This window comes from Ursus maritimus, unplaced genomic scaffold (genome assembly GCF_017311325.1).
Source record: "Ursus maritimus isolate PB19 unplaced genomic scaffold, ASM1731132v1 scaffold_48, whole genome shotgun sequence".
Taxonomy (NCBI): Eukaryota; Metazoa; Chordata; class Mammalia; order Carnivora; family Ursidae; genus Ursus; species Ursus maritimus.
In genome coordinates this window covers 54,485-72,236 of record NW_024426641.1, presented here as the reverse complement: position 1 = coordinate 72,236, position 17,752 = coordinate 54,485, and the positions used below count along the sequence as shown (strand labels likewise).

Genomic DNA, 17,752 nt, shown 5'->3' with positions numbered 1-17,752 from the left:
TAGACAAAACCCCCACATCTCTCTCTGAATTGATTTCTCTGTTTACCCTCTTGCCCCCACTCAGCTACTCTTGCCTACATGGCAGCTGGAGGGACTTTTTTTAAATGTAATTCGTCCACGTCCATCCCTAACTTAAAATGCAACAATAGCTTCCTATCATCCACAGAACAAAGCCTATGCCATAGCCTACCAGTCATTTATAATCCCCACTGTCTTTGACCACATCCTGGTTATCTGGCTTTCTCTCTGATCCTCAAGGCAGCCCTACTTTGGCTTCTGCATATGCTGAGCCGTCTGCCTACATTGTTCTTCTGTCAGGACACTCTCAGATACATCTTGTCACTGCGGGTTCAACTCAAATGTCATCTGCTTCTAGGACTTACCCCTGACCACCAAATTTGGTGAGACTCCCCACCACCTGTTCACTCTCATTTACACCTGCCTTTTTAAATGTCTTTCTAATAATCAACACATTCCAAAATTATGTCTTCCCCTCCCTTAAAACCAACTATAATATAAGTGCCACTTGGGAAAGGAACTTAAACATCTTATATTCTCCTTTATATCCAGCACTAAATATAGTGCCTGTCACAGAGCTTTGCATGACAAATTTTGATGAATTTACCCTTTCACAACCAGAATCATTTAAACAGATATATTAAATATAAATAAAGAAATGAATCTCTACAGTCGATTTTTCACATTAGTGAAAAAGGATGAGGATGTATTTTGGAGAAAGTGGGCAAAAGAGACCCTTTCATGAGATGCTTTTTGCCAACATCTATTAAATTATATTTTTAATGGACTGGTCATATCCACTCTGTTGAGGAAAAATGACCATATGTTCCAGATTTTTCCTCCATATTATTGATGTTCTCCTTAATATAATTTATACCTCATCAGTATATCTATCAATTTGGTAAGAAGACCAAAGGCCAACTACACAGTCACTCAGGGTCTGAACAAAAGCAACATAATTGTTGTCCTGAAACGCCTAATTGATTACATGATTTAGTCAACTCTTTGCTACCTTCAGTCAATGTTCTAGGTCTCTGTTCTCTAATACAGTAGCCATTAGCCACATATGATTTTTTTTTTAGCATTCAAGTGGCCTGGATACTTTTTTTTTTTTAACTAGTTTCAGAAGTAGAATTTAATGATCTATCACTTGCATATAACACCCAGTGCTGATTACATCCAGAGCCCTCCTTAATGCCCATCACCCAATTATCCCTTCCCCCCACCAACCTCCCCTCCAGCAACCCACAGTTTGTTTCCTACCGTTCAGCATCTCTTATGGTTTGCCTCCCTCTCAATTTTCATCTTATTTTATTGTTCCTTCCCTCCCCCTATGTTAATCTGTTTTGTTTCTTAAATTCCACATATGACTGAAATCATATGGTATTTGTCCTTCTCTGACAAATTTCGCTTAGCATAATACCCTCTAGTTCCATCCACGTCATTAAAAATGGCAAGATTACATTCTTTTTGATTAGCCACATGTGAATTATTATCGAACACTTAAAATGTGGCTGGTCTGGCTCTCTCCTTCAGCCATCTAAGATGCCAAAAGGAAAGAAGGCGAAGGTAAACAAGGTGGCCCCAGCCCCTGCTATCATGAAGAAACAGGAAGCCAAGGGGTGGTCAATCCCCTGTTTGAGAAAAGGCCCAAGAATTTTGGCATCAGACAGGACATCTAGCCCAAAAGGGACTTCACCTGCTTTGTCAAATGCCTCCGTTACAACAGACTGCAGCAGCTAAGGGCTATTTTCTATAAACATCTAAAAGTACCTCCTGTGATTAACCAAGTCACCCAGCTCTTAGACCATCAAACAGCTATTCAACTGCTTAAGCTGGCCCACAAACACAGACAAGAGACAAAGCAAGAGAAGAAGCAGAGATGGTTGGCTCAGGCGGAGAGGAAAGCTGCCGGCAAAGGGGACGTCCCCACTGAGAGGTCGCCACTCCTTCAGGCTGGCGTTAATACTGTCACCACCTTGGAGGAAAACAAGAAGGCTCAGATGGTAGTGATTGCACATGCTATTGACCCCATCGAGCTGGTCGTCGTCCTGCCTGCCCTATGTCATAAGACGGGGGTTCCCTACTGCATTATCAAGGGGAAGGCCACGCTGCAGCATCTGGTCCACAGGAAGACCTGCACCACTGTCACCTTCATACAGGTTAACTCAGTGGACAAAAGAGCCCTGGGTAAGCAGGTGGAAGCTATCGGGACCAATGACTGACAGATGCGATGAAATCCACTGTCACTGGGGAGGCAACACCCTGGGTCCAAAGTCCATGGCTCTCATTGCCAAGTTGGAAAAGGCAAAGATTAAAGAACTGGCCACCAAACTGGGTTGAGTGAATGCTGTTGAATTTTCTGTACATAAAAGTAATAGAAGGTTATCTTTCAAAACAAAAAAAAATGTAACTGGTCTGGATGACATATGCAGCAACTATAAAATATACATAACATTTAGAAGATTTAATAAGAAAACAATATAAAATATCTCACTAATAATTTTATTATGGATACACCCTGAAATTATAATATTCTGATATACTGAGATAGAGAAAATATATAATTAAAAATAATTTTGCTTGTTTCTTACACTTTTGTAAATGGTACTATTGGAAAATTTTGAATTGCAAATGTGGCTTACATTGTATTTATATTGGCTGAAGTTGTTATAATATTTCATGTCTTCTCCCACTAGAAAATAAAAAAAGGATCCCCATAAGACCCAATTAGTTTGGCATCTAAATACCTTTCTCTGGTTTTTTATTATTCCCAACAATTATCCCTAAAGTGCATGTTTCCTGCATCAAGGATATGAAGCTTCCTTTACCTTTGTGAAATGAGTGAACAGTATCAGTTCCCACTAAGTAGAGATCCCCAATATAATGCCAAGGTTGCAGATATTATAACAAAGAGGTGCGTGGAGAGACATTAACCTGGGTTTATGAGACAGATCATTGGCAGATAGGTGATATTGGTGCTAAAATAGAAGATTTTTTTAATTGAATCTTTACCATTGATAATTGAGATAAATGGAATAGATATGTAGACAGATACTTGATAGGAGAAACAGACAAACTGAGAGGCTTGTAGGCACCTGGAGACTTGTTTCTGTATGCCAATCAAACCACTGTACCTGGGAGGCTATCAATTTAATGATACATTAAATAAGTCCTGCCCACTTTGTCGATCTGATGAAGGTTCATTTGCTCCTTAGAATCTCAAAAATTCTCTTAATAAAATATCAAAAACAAAGTCTCAAAGAAGTATTTTAGGGGAGGCTGATCGGCTCAGTCAGTAGAGCATGCGACTCTTGGTTTCAGGGTCATGAGTTCAAGCCCCATGCTGGGCCTGGAACCTACTTTAAAAAAAGTTTTAAAAAGGGGGCTCCTGGGTGGCTCAGATCGTTAGGTGTCTGCCTTTGGCTCGTGATCAGCTCCAGTCATGATCTCCGGTCCTGGGATCAGGCTCCCAGCTCCTCAGGAGGCCTGTTTCTCCCTCTGCCTCTCCTCCTGCTTGTTCTCTCTCGCTCGCTCTCTCTCTAATGAATAAATAAAATCTGTTTTAGAATGTAAAAAAAAAGGATTTTATTTTCTCTCCCAGATTAAAATACGTAGTGAAACATATTATATAGAGCAAAGCAGAAATATCCTCCCCACCCCTTACAAACACAACAGTACCTGACACGTAACAGACCCAGTACTGACCTTTGACATGCTTCATTGTCTCACTCGGAAGCCGCACCTCAAGTGACAGACGTGACTTCAGCTGAGCAACAATCCAGCAGTAGCAGCATCGAAGTGCATCTCTGGGCCCTTAGGAACCCGTCCTCACTGTGAATATACACACGGTTGCTGGGTTACAAGATAACCATCCTATTTGTAAATGAGGAACTATTTCTGCGCACTCTGAGTAATGAAAGGGAAGATAACTAAGTTCAAGGAGTAAAGGGAAGTTAAGCAGCCTCTCTAGGTTTTCAAAAATGGGTGTTCTCATCTTCTACAGGGGCAAACAGATTTTTAAATTAAAGATCCGCCTTATCACTGGAGGAGATAATGCTTAGTGAAATAAGTCAAGCAGAGAAAGACAACTATCATATGATTTCTCTCATCTATGGAACATAAGAACTAGAATGATCAGTAGGGGAAGAAAGGGATAAAGAAAGGGGGGGTAATCAGAAGGGGGAATGAAACATGAGAGACTATGGACTATGAGAAACAAACTGAGGGCTACAGAGGGGAGGGGGGTGGGGGAATGGGATAGACCGGTGATGGGTAGTAAGGAGGGCACATATTGCATGGTGCACTGGGTGTTATACACAACTAATGAATCATCGAGACTTACATCGAAAACCGGGGATGTACTGTATGGTGACTAACATAATATAATAAAAAATCATTATTAATAAAAAAAAAAGAATGAAAAAAAAAATAAAAAAAAATAAAAATAATTCCCTTATCCAACAGTAAAAAAAAAAAAAAATAAATAAAGATCCGCCTTATTACCTTCTTCAAATACGGTGCATAGAAAAAAACTCCATAAAAAGGTCCCTGGGGGCCCTGAATCAAAAGCCTCTGATGAATCTAAAATATAATTTATTTTGGCAAAAAAATCCCAACCCAGGCACCAATGGGGTTAATACACTTGGAGAGAAAAAGATGTAATAAGAGCAACCAACTCGATCCAGGCATAGAAAAATGAGATTCTAATTACAAATCAGAACCTATGCTACATCATTTATTCACACGTGTTGTAAGCAGTGAGGTGCGTTAGGCAATAGTCCATATAAAATTACACGCACATGCATATTTAATATAGAAGATTCAAAAGTAGATACGAAATATTAAAAAAAATCATAGAACCTCTAATGCCCAAAAATAAACATTATTATTTTGGTGTTTGTCCTTCAAAATGTTATCCATGTTCATATACGTACATATATTTTAAGTATAATATTACACAGCATTTTAACTTACATTTTTACCTTAAAATGTACAGTAAATATCTTTCTTTCTTCAAGATTTTTTTTAAAGATTTTATTTATTTGTCAGAGAGAGCACGAGCAGGGGGAGGGGCAGAGGGAGAAGCAGGCTCCCCGCTGAGCAGGGAGCCCAATAGGACCCTGGGATTATGGACTTGAACTGAAGGCAGATGCTTAACCAACTGAGCCACCCAGGCACCCAGTAAATATCTTTCTATTTAAGAAAAAAAAAAAAAGATGCATAGGCCAGTATTTATTTCACTATGCTCTTTGCTGTAGATTTTCCTTATTCATGCTAAGGAAGTACCTTTCCATTAATAATTTCCTAATATTTTTTTAAATAATTGATGAATGGATATTGATTTTCACCAATGCCCATTCTATATCTATGGAGATCATAACATGTTCCTCTTTTAATTCAGTTAAAGTGCTGAAAAATAAATAGATTTTTCTAATATTAAACCAACTCATTTCTGAGATGAATACACTTCGGCTGAACTGTATTATACTTACATTACTGATTTGGTTTACTGATATTTTCTTTAAGATTCCTATACCTGTGTTTTTGAGTGAGAATCCTCTGTAATTTCCTATTCTTGATAGCCCTTGTCCTGCTTCGGTATTAATGCTACAGTGTATTGAGGATACATCTTCTATTCTCTGAAAGAGTTTGTGTAGTAATTCCTTTTTAAATGATTGGTAGAATTTTTATTTCAACCATACAAGCTGGAAGTGTTTGGTGAGATTTTTGACCACTTATTCATTCCTTTAATGGTTACAAGAAAATTTTCCCATTTTTAAATCAGTGTTAAGAGTGTAGTAGGCCCCAAGTCTCAGAGATACAAAACAGGGATCTGATACAGGCCCTCAGACCTCAGGCTGGGGAAGGAAGAGGAGGGTAGAGCTGCAGGGTTACCAGACTGCTGAGCTGGGAGCAGAGACCTGCACAGCGGAGGAGAAGGGAGAGACGTGTGTCTCACGGGTGCCACCAAAGCCACGCATTGAGTGCCTTGGGGGAGAGGGGCTGCGGACAACAGAACTGGCTCTGTGCTGATAACCTTCAGAAAGGAGTCCACAGAAGGGGGAATGAACTATGACAGACTATGGACTCTGGGAAACAAACTGAGGGCTTCAGAGGGGAGGGGCGTGGAGAATGGGATAGGCTGTGATGGGTAGTAAGAAGGGCACATATTGCATGGTGCACTGGGTGTTATACGCAAATAATGAATCATCGAACTTTACATCAAAAACGAAGGATATACTGTATGGTGACTAACATAACGTAATAAAAAATTATTATAAAAAAAAAAGAAAAAGAAAGAAAGGGGACCAACCCCGGATGCAGGCTCTTGCTTAAAGAGACAGCTCTCCTCCTCTGGAAAAGCACAGGAAGAGGAGGAGGACAGCAAAGCCAGCAGACCACTCCACCTCCTATACTCCAGGCTTGTATTTTTGATCCATTATTTTTACATCCAATCTTTGAGGATTTTTTCAAGTTTTTAATTAACATTTTTTGGATGTATTGTACATACAGAATGGGGGGGGGGAACTCAAAAATCTACAGCTTGAAGACTTTTCATTCAGGCCTCTCCAGTGTCCAATATGGTTTCTCTAGCCTTGTAAGACCACTAAAAGATCTGCTGTTTCCCTGGCAAATCATTTACTCTGGACCCTATTTTTGAATACCTACTGCTGTGTAACACATCACTCCACATTTTAGTGGATAAAACAACTGTTTATCACTTGCAGTTCTAGGAGTGGACGAGACAGTTGGGTGGTTCTCACATGGGTCTTTCATTTAGTTGTAATCAGTGGCGAGTGGATTTGGAGTCATGTGAAGGCTCATCAAAGCTGATGTCCAAGATGGCTTCTTCATCAGATGTCACCAAAGCTAAGATGGCTGAATGAGATGGGGACTGAGCAAGTATTTCTATGTAGCCCCTCTGCAAGTATCTCTCTCCTCACTGCATGGCAATCTCAGGGTATTCAAACTGCTCACCTAACACCTGGGTTCCCCAAAGCATCTGTTCCAAAAAAGAAGATGAAAGCTACAGGTCTCCAAAGACCTAATTTCTGAAGCGATATAACTTCACTTCTACCACATTTTCATGGTCAAAATCAAGTCATAAAGAGAGTCAAGATTAAAGGGGAGAGGAAAGAAGTATACCTTCTGATCCGGAAAGTAGCAAATAACGTGCAAGTATCTTTAATCCACCAGAGTCATGAATCTGAAAATGCCCTCAAGAGTTAAAGCAGCTATTTACAATTAGTTCATCCTTCCACAGTTCTTCCCTTTGCATAATCTCAGCCCCTCTGGTCCTCATTGTTTCAGCCACAATCTGATGTTTTCAAGTCAATGATTTTTGTGTTTTACCAGGCTTATTAGTTGGTTTTAGAACAATTACTCAGAAGAGAAAGCCTATCAATTATCATTAAAGACTATTTGGCTACATTTTTGTTTATGTAATGATTTTTTGCACATGTTTTAATAAGTTCAGATTAGAACAGGCAAAGATGATTATTAGAATTTTGTTCAACTGCACATATTTATTGTGAGGTAGCATTAACAAAGCAGAGTTGAAGGTGGAGGGAGCTTATGTGTCCTAAAAATCAATGTTCTTGTCGTCCTGAAAAGAGAAGATACTTTGAAAGAGGGAGTGTTGCAAGGAGGGAAAAGCAGTGACAGGATGGAATAGACTCAATGCACAAGACTAATGACTAATGTATTCCTGACAAAACTAAGAAGAGTTGATTGAAATGTAGATTAGGAAGACATAGAAGTTCCAGAAAAGGTAGAAATATCCACCTGCATAATGCTGGGCCCATCACAATTTTTCCTTAGACTTCCTTCTCAATTTTTTAAATTGTTCCTCAATATTATGAGAACTACACAACTCCCATAACTCAATTTCCACCTATATGCTGAATTGATAAATGGTTTGTAACATATGATTTCATGTTGATATATGATAAATTGTTTTTTGTTTTAATTTAACTTCCCAATATGACAATCTAATATTTCTGTGAAAGAAATGCAAGTCTTTTAAGGATGTCATGGAAAGACTGCTTTACTTGTTTATTTCTCAGGGTATAAATGAAGGGGTTCAACATAGGGGCAACAGATACAGTGAGTAGAGAAACTGCCTTATTAATGGCCACTTCATCCTTAGCTGAAGGCTTGATATACATAAATATGCAGCTGCCATAGGTCATGGAAACCACAATCATGTGGGAAGAACAGGTGGAAAAGGCTTTTTTCCTTTGCTGGACAGAGGGTAATCTTAGAATTGTCCTAATGATGTATATGTATGACAGAACTATACACACAAGGGTCATTATGAAGGTCAACACAGCACAGACGACAACCAGCTGTTCTATGAACCAAGTATCTGAACATGAATTCTTCAGTATTGGAGAAGCATCACAATAAAAATGGTCAATAACAGAGTCACAGAATTCCAGGTGGAGACTCAAACCAAGGGGTGGAATGATAATCAATAAGCCAGATACCCAACAACAGAGGATGAGATTCCTGCAGACTCTACTGTCCATGATGGTCACGTAACACAGGGGTTTGCAGATGGCCACGTAGCGGTCGTAGGACATCACGGCCAGGAGAAAAAATTCTGTAGCTCCAAAGAGGACAATAAAAAAGATTTGGCTGAAGCAAGCCTTGACGGTGATGGTTCTGTCCCCACTTGATATGATGTACAGGTATGGGGGGACACAGGCAGTTGTGAATGAGATTTCTAAGAAAGAGAAATTTTGAAGAAAAAAATACATAGCTGTTTTTAAATGAGAATCCACCAAGGTGAGAGAAATTATGGTCAGATTCCCAATTACACTTAATATGTATGTGATAAACAGAAAGATAAAAACCAAAATCTCTAGCTGTGGGTCATCTGTCAAACCCAGTAAGATGAACGTTGTTACTGCTGAATGGTTTCTCATCACTGGCTTCATACCACTGCCCAATCTTCACATAAAAGTCACAGAAATTGGATCTGAGGAGCAATGTCAAAATATGACAGGATCAATAGTGACTATAAACAACAATTAAACCTAGTCGCATGCTGTGCCTGGTATAACCGGCAGAAAGGGCTTGAGTGGAGAGGGCTATTATGTTAAAATATTATAATTTGAAAACCATGGGTAAAAAGTACAAAGAGGTGAAGGACACCAAGACATACCTTGCTTTCCCTCCTTCATGACAACTGAAGTGTAATACATGTTTCAATTATGCAGAGGCATTAAGTGTATGGACCTTGGAACGGTTTGTCTGGGATCATGTCAGACCTCTGTCATCTAGGTGAGTGATCTTAGGCAAGTCATTTACTCTGTCTGTACTCCCGGTTCCTAATATGAAGTGGAGTTAACAGGAATAGTACATCATAAGGTTACTGTGAGGTTTAAATGTGTAATATCGACTCCCATCATGCACAGGTTTCGTATGGTGCCTTGCCAAGTTACAGATATCATGATAGAAAAAGGGACATTAGGGGCGCCTGGGTGGCACAGCGGTTAAGCATCTGCCTTCGGCTCAGGGCGTGATCCCGGCGTTATGGGATCGAGCCCCACATCAGGCTCCTCCGCTATGAGCCTGCTTCTTCCTCTCCCACTCCTCCTGCTTGTGTTCCCTCTCTCGCTGGCTGTCTCTATCTCTGTCAAATAAATAAATAAAATCTTAAAAAAAAAAAAGAAAAAGGGACATTAACCTGGGTTTATGAGACAAATAGCTTGCAAATAGGATATACTTGTACTGAAACACAGGGGATATAAAAAAATGGAATGTTTACCAATGGTAATTGAGACATATGGGGTATAAATAGACAAATAGCTTGCAAATAGGATATACTTGTACTGAAACACAGGGGATATAAAAAAATGGAATGTTTACCAATGGTAATTGAGACATATGGGGTATAAATATATAGACAGACACTGGATAGATAAATGAGAGACAGAAATAGGCAGAGAGGAGAGGTCTAGAGAAAGTGATTAGAAAGTTGTTTCAGGGGCACCTGGGTGGCTTAGTTGGTTAAGTGTATGGCTCTTGATTTCTGCTCAGGTCATCATCTCAGAGTCACAAAATCAATCCCCACCTTGGGCTCCATGCTGAGCGTGGAGCCTGCTTAAGATTCTCTCTCTCCCTCTCCCTCTAACCCCCACCCCTCTTGTGCACTCTCTGTCTCTTCTCTCTAAAACTAAAAAAAATAGGGGCACCTGGATGACACAGTCGGTTAAGCCTGCCACTCTTGGTTTCAACTCAGGTCCTGAGCTCAGGGTCATGAGATCAAGCCCCATGTTGGGCTATGCACTTGGCACGGAGTCTGCTTGGGATTCTCTCTGCCCTCCCTGCTCATTCTCTCTTTCTCTCCCCCTCACTCTCTCTAGTAAATAAATAAATCTTTTTTTAAAAAATAATAAAAGAAATAAAAAGAAAGTTGTTTCTGTGTGCAAATCAAATTACTGTACATGGGATTGCACCAAATTAACGATGCATAAAATGGTCCCGCCCGCATTTTTTTTCTGGTGGAGGTTGACTGCAAAACACCCCAGTACTTACCTCTGACATTCTTCACTGTTTCACTAGGAAGCTATACCTCAAATGACCTTAGTGAGTCTCACAGTTGAACAAGAACCTACCACTAGCATCAACTAAGTATATCCCTAGCCGCTTGCCCCCAAGAACCTATACACACCATATATGTACATTTATGGTTTCTGAACTTATAAAAAATACCAATCTAATTTAAAATTAGAAAATATTTCTATGCTGGGAAACTGAAAGGAAGATAATAAATTTTAAAGAGCAAGGAGGAATTAAGAAGCCTCTCTAGTTCTACAAAAGCAGATGTTCTGATTTTCTCTGGACAAACAAGTTTTTACACTTACAACCCTGTTCGTTTCCTCCATCCACAACACACATGCTGAAAACTACTTTAAAAAGTCCTTGGAGGCCCTAATTCAAAAGTCTCTAATGAACTTGAAGTGCAATTTACTTTGCCAAAGAAAATCCTAAGCCAAGCACAATGGGAATAATGTCCTTAGAGAGTAAAAGATGCAATAATAGCAACACAGTCCAAGCATAAAATAATAAGATTTCACTGACAAATTAGAAATCTGCTCTTAATTATTTGTTTACACATGATATATACAACGCAGTGAGTAAAAAGATGGCCATATTGTCTAAAATTACATATGTAATAAATATTTAATATAGAAAAATTCAAAGACAGATATGAAAAGTGAAAAAATTCATAGAAACTGCAACATCCAGAAATAAACATTATTGTTTTAGTGTCTGTCCTTCCAAATATTACCTGTAATAATATGCAAGTGATGTACCCACTACTACCAGTGATTATAAAGGAATTCACTCAGGAACAGCCAAATGGAAGAGGTTCACGGGGCCAGGTGTGGGGAATGGGAAGGCATGGAGTTTCCATGCCCTCTCCTGACACACCATCTTCCCAGCACTTCGATGTGTTCACAAACTCAGAAGGTTCCCAAATCTCCATGTTCAACGTTTTAATAGTGATTAATCTCCATCCTCCCCCCACCTTGCCCTCTGCAGCAAACAGTGAACGGGGCTAGAGGTTCCAATCCTCTAGGCGTGTGGTCTTTCTGATGATCGGATAATCTGAGACTCTCTAGGGTCCCCATCCTAAGTCACCTCATCAGGAAAAACTCAAGGTAAAACGCATTCCTTTTTTTTTTTAAGATTTTATTTGTTTATTTATTTGAGAGAGAAGAGATTGAGAGAGCATGAGCAGTGGGGAGGAGCAGAGGGATAGGGAGAAGTAGACTCCCCGCTGAGCAGGGAGCCCAACACAGGGCTTGATCCCAGGACCCCGAGATCACAACCTGAGCCGAAAGCAGACGCTTAACCCACTGAGCCACCCAGCCACCCCAGTAAAAGACATTCTTATCAATCAGGAAATTCCAAGAGTTTTAGGAGCTCTGTACCAGGAATATGAGCAAAGACCAAATATTTTTTATATATATGTACAAGGTACATATATCCACAAGGTGAAATAGCCAGATGCAACAACAGAGTAAAAGTTCTTAATATTTGTATCTCAGTAATTAATAGAACAGGAAGAAAAAGAAATGAGGAAGTAAAATGAAGATTTAATCAATACAATTAACAAGCTAGATAATAGATATATGTAGAAAAATGTACCCCAAAGCTGCAGAATACATTTTTTTTGCTTTCATCTCTATAAACACATTTGAAAGAAACAACTGAACTATAGCCAGATATACCTTTATAAGAATTCCATCACTGAAGAAAAGAAAATGGGAAATATTTGAGGGGCATATCCTATGTACCAGGTATTGGTCCTTAACAATTATAAGTCTGTTTAATGGGCATTATGATCTCCATTTTACAGAATAGAACACTGAGATTCAGAGACATGAATTTCTTGTGTCATTCAAGATGGAGCTGATTATTGTGTTACATTTGGTTAGACCATATTCTCTCTCTGGCCCTCACCATTGTGAGAATTATACGAAAACTTTTATAGGGAAACTGTAAGACATTTGTGTAGTGGGTATCTTTGTCTCTAATTCTGGCATTTTGTTCCCAAGGCTAGCACTGCTTTTTCCGGTGCTTGCACTCTATTGATAAGTAAATGATAAACCTGATTAATTAACTGCTGTGAAGGCATCTTTGGGGGCAAAAGTTTAGCCTTCCAGGTAATATATGCATGTCTAACAAGTTCTTCACGACCTTACACTGAAAATTTGCAAGTGTTTTTTTTTAAGATATTTTCCCTCTTTTTTTTAAGATTTTATTTATTTATTTGACAGAGAGAGAGAGCACAAGCAGGGGGAGCAGCAGGCAGAGGGAGAGAGAGAAGCAGGCTCCCCACTGAGCAGGGAGCCCAATGCAGGGCTCAATCCCAGAACCCTGGGATCATGACCTGAGCCAAAGGCAGATGCTTAACCAACTGAGCCACCGAGGCACCCCCCAAGTGTTTCCTTGGAGGTACTTCACAGGCAATACAAGGCTCCCACCCTCACCTCAACCTTCCACTTTCATTCATTCTGTATTTTATTTCTACATGCAACATGAAAGAAAGAAAGAAAGAAAGAAAGAAAGAAAGAAAGAAAGAGAAAGAAAGAAGAAAAGAAAGAAAAGAAAAGAAAAGAAAAAAGAAAAGAAAAAAAAGACAAGAAAAGAAAAAAGAAAAGAAAAGAAAAAAGAAAGAAAAGAAAAGAATAAAGAAAAGAAAATTACTGCTTACTATCTTTAGCCAATAGTCAGTAAATGGCCTAATTACAACTAGGCTAGCAATGTTTAGAAACTGACTTTTAAGGACCTTCATGACCTGCAAAGAGTTCCAGCTAAGCTGTTTATCCATGGTAAAGGGCAGCTATGCCCATCCATGGGGAAGACAAATGCCATGACTCCATAGTCTTCCTCTTCTCTGCAGCTGATGCTCTCTTGCTCCTCCCAACCCCACCTCTAAGCTAGTCTCTCTGGACTCTCATCCCTTAACTGTATGTTTAGAATTTGTTTCCAAAATATCAACAAAGGACATTCATTAACCTATCCAAACAAGGATTCCCCAGGGCAACCTGGGCTTCTTCATTCAGTTGCTTCCCCATTGCAGGCTCTCAAGAGAGCAAATACAATCTGTGTCACTCTAGGTAAAGCACAAATCTGGGGTGGGAGGGGGAGTTCATAATCTGCCCTCCGAGGTCATCAACCTCATTTCACCTAGAACAGAAAAATCCAGAACTACTCTACTCCTCACATCCTCCTTCTGGTCTCCTATATATTGGTTCATTTTATGAAGATAGAATATCTAAAAACACTGCTTCATCTCCAGTCTGAATTAGTGGGAGAACAGAAATGAGCAAATCCCACTAAACTGACAAGGGACAGCAGAAGACGATTTCTTACAAAGAAAAGCCCTGAAGTTTTGTTATTTCTGTGAAATGCAGGATAGGACTTGGTGGTAGATAATGTAGAAAATGCAAAAAAAATTTATATTGTTTTTTAATTATGTGGCCTTAACATCTTTATTCACCTCTAAGAATATTTAGGACTGAAATCCCACTATGACCAATAAGATAGTCAAGTGAGGAAGTATGTTCCCGTCTATAATTTCATTGATTTTACTTCTCTGTGGTGGTGAAGCCTGAAGCTGATGCAGATGTGAACACACAACCACTCTCTGAAGATTCCAGGTTGGTAACAGGGACGGCAAGGGCGTCCAGAGCAATGTGTAACTTTTCTTGATCCCTGATTCCAACTGGGGAGTGCAAGCCATTAGTGGGGTATGGATTCAATTTAATGGGTTGCAACCAGCATTTTAAATCAAAATGTTTTAAATAGAACAAAATAAAAGATATCACATTGTAGCACATGTAGTAAGAATTGTTCTGTAAAACCTTTATTTAGGTTAGATATATATGTATGCCGGAAAATGATATAAATGTAAACTGCATTATGGTCAAAAATGCTTGAAAGCTACTGCCTTATAAACGTTTATAAGAGCAAAACAAAGAAAGTCTTGAATAAATCAATAAGCACACTCCCACATAATGTGACCCTTTAGCCACACAAGTTCACAAATCAGTAGAGACTTAAAATGCTCTGTAAGTGCTTAAATACAGAGCCTCATAGAAAACCCTGGGACATAGTTTCATATACTTCCCCCATAAAATTTCTATACCTACATACACAAAATGTTTTACACATGATTTAGTGGATTCGTCTACATGGTAAATCCAATCTAGGAATTATTGGATACCCAGTTAAGGACTTCTTCAAATATTTTGAGATAAAATATAAATATGGGAAGGGACAGTAAAATAAAATAGAATAAAAACAGAGAGGGAGACAAACCATAAGAGACTTTTAACTATAGAGAACAAACTGAAGGTTGCTGGAGGGGAGGTCGGTGGGGGGACCGTCATTAAGGAGGTCCAACTGGGTGACAGGCATTAAGGAGGGCACTTAATGTAATGAGCACTGGTGTTACAGGCAAGTGATGAATGACTAAATTCTACCCTGAAATTAATAAGACACTATATATTAACTAACTTGAATTTAAGTAAAATCAAAAAAAGTCTATTGGAGAAGAGAAAAAAGGAAGAAGAAGAAGAAGAAGAAAAAGAAGAAGAAGAAGAAGAAGAAGAAGAAGAAGAAGAAGAAGAAGAAGAAGAAGAAGAAGAAAGAAGAAGAAATTGACCATGGAGAAGGGGGGCATAAAGGAATAAGAGAGGGGCTGCCCCAGGACCTCCCCACACCGCCCCCCACCCCCTTCAGTGGCCATCCAGTGCTGCCAGAAGTACAAGGAATGCTCCACCTCGCCTGGCACCCCCTCCCCCACCAATGGAACATTTCTTGGACGCCTCAGCTCTCTGCTTGGGCCGGCCAGCAGCCACCTCCCCAGTGCAAGTACCCGTAATCTCTGATGGGAGGGGCTCTGCTGAGCAGGAAAGCAGGGGGGCAGGGGCCCATGGCTGTAGCTGGGAGTTAGCAGCTTTCCTCTCACATGCTGGGGCTTAACTTGGGCGTAGTCACATGTAGGGCAGTGGTGGGCCCAGGACCCCTCTTCCCTACTCTCTTGTGCTCTGGGGTCTCTGCTGCTGCTGGGGACGGGGTCCCGGGTGTGAAGTAGGTCAGGGAAGAAGAACTCCTAAAATGTCCTTGGAATGTAACAGAACCTTCCTGTCCTTATAGGCAAGCAAAACTCTAGATCTAAATACTCTGAATTAGTTTGAGGAAATAAATGCAGGTTTCTATTCTAATGTATTATTTACTGAACCCTAGACAGGTATGTGGAATAGTTCAAAGGACAGAATGACAATCCTAATACACAGATCTTTGCATTCAAATGGACAGACAGGGGCCTGAAGGGTCCATTGGGAATGAGTGAAGAACTGGTACTTTTTGGCATTAGGGGACTTATGGGAGTTGGACCAGAAAGAAAATGAGAGACTGCTATAATTATGACAAATAAAAATAGAAACAGCAGGAAGACTAGGAAAAACAGCAAATCTAAGAAGCATTAGGCAGTCAAAGGAAGTAAGGCAGTGAAGAGAATCAATGGGAAGGAAAGAAAGTGAATATGGGGATAAACTTAGTAACTATTCTGGAAGGAGGCAGCTGCTGGAGGCCCTTCTTTATTCACTCATTCCACAACCTTTTTAACATCACCTGCAAGAAAGAGACTTGCTTCATGTTGGCACTGGGGAGAGTACCCTGTGGGGAAATAACAGCAAGAAGTTTTCTCTACAGGGCAGATGGAACTGGAAAGAATCCAACACCATTCAAACAGCCCACCGGTCTGGGTCAGGTCATCAGGAAAATTCACGGTCCATCACTTTGGGTTCTCTTCCCATTTCACCTGTCCGTTTCAGAGCACCTCTTCCTTTCTCACCTTTTATTACTATCACTTTTTTACCTTCAGACTCAAAATTTTTCAACAATGAAAAATAAAACCATGTTGACTGAGTTTATCCTGCTGGGTCTGACAGATGTCCCTGAACTCCAGGCAGTGGTCTTCACCTTTCTGTTCCTTGCCTATTTACTCAGCATCATCGGAAATCTGACAATCCTCATCCTCACCTTGCTGGACTCCCACCTGCAGACTCCCATGTATTTCTTCCTCCGGAACTTTTCTTTCTTAGAAATGTCCTTCACAAACATCTTCATTCCCAGGGTCCTGATCAGCATCACAACAGGGAATAAGAGTATCAGTTTTGCTGGCTGCTTCACTCAGTATTTCTTTGCAATATTCCTGGGGGCAACAGAGTTTTACCTTCTGGCCACCATGTCCTATGACCGCTATGTGGCCATCTGCAAACCCCTGCATTACCTGACCATCATGAGCAGCAGAGTCTGCATCCAGCTGGTCCTCTGCTCTTGGCTGTCTGGGTTAATGGTTATTATACCACTGATCTCTCTGATGAGTCAGCAGGACTTTTGTGCATCCAATAGGCTGAATCATTATTTCTGTGACTATGAGCCCCTTCGGAAACTCTCCTGTTCAGACACAAGCCTCATTGAGAAGGTTGCTTTTCTTACAGCATATGTGACCCTAGTGGTCACTCTGGTACTAGTGATTCTCTCTTATATGTTCATAATCAGGACTATTCTGAAGCTCCCCTCTGCCCAGCAAAGGACAAAAGCCTTTTCCACTTGTTCTTCCCATATGATTGTTATCTCCCTCTCTTATGGAAGCTGCTTCTTCACATACGTAAAGCCCTCAGCAAAAGAAAAGAACACATTCAACAAGGGAGTAGCTCTACTCATTACTTCGGTCGCACCTTTGTTGAACCCCTTCATTTACACCCTAAGGAACCAACAGGTAAAACAAGCCTTCAAGGATATATTCAAAAAGCTTGTGAATCTCTAAAGAATTTCAGAATTAAAGCCTTAATGGCTAAGTTCTTACTGTGCACCAAGCTCTCTGCCAGTGACTACATATCCAAGAAAGAGTTAAACTCCAGGCCAGTGAGAGAGACATGGAAATAAATAAGTTACAACCTACAAAGTGTTCATATAAAGAAATGGTTCAGGGGCACCTGGGTGGCTCAGACGTTAAGCGTCTACCTTCGGCTCAGGGCGTGATCCCAGGGTCCTGAGATCGAGCCCAGCTTCAGGCTCCCTGCTCTCGGGAAGCCTGCTTCTCCCTCTCCCACTCCCCCTGCTTGTGTTCCCTCTCTCGCTGTCACTCTCTCTCTCTCTCTCTCTCTCTGTCAAATAAATAAATAAATAAATAAAT

The 17,752-nt window shown here is 40.2% G+C and overlaps 2 protein-coding genes and 1 pseudogene across 2 annotated transcripts; 2 read left to right on the top strand and 1 right to left on the bottom strand.

Annotated features, from left to right (window-relative positions):
• Positions 1-1,557: 1,557 nt before the first annotated feature.
• LOC103678909 lies at positions 1,558-2,361 on the top strand (annotated as a pseudogene).
• A 5,651-nt stretch (positions 2,362-8,012) lies between these two features.
• On the bottom strand, positions 8,013-8,960 carry LOC103678914 (olfactory receptor 6C2-like). Its single transcript, XM_008708340.2, has one exon. The coding sequence runs from the start codon at positions 8,949-8,951 to the stop codon at positions 8,013-8,015; it is 939 nt and encodes a 312-aa protein (XP_008706562.2). The 5' UTR covers positions 8,952-8,960.
• A 7,493-nt stretch (positions 8,961-16,453) lies between these two features.
• LOC103678910 (olfactory receptor 2AP1) lies at positions 16,454-17,383 on the top strand. The gene has a single exon (XM_008708338.1). It carries the CDS (start codon positions 16,454-16,456, stop codon positions 17,381-17,383), a length of 930 nt encoding a protein of 309 aa, XP_008706560.1.
• The last annotated feature ends 369 nt before the right edge of the window (positions 17,384-17,752 follow it).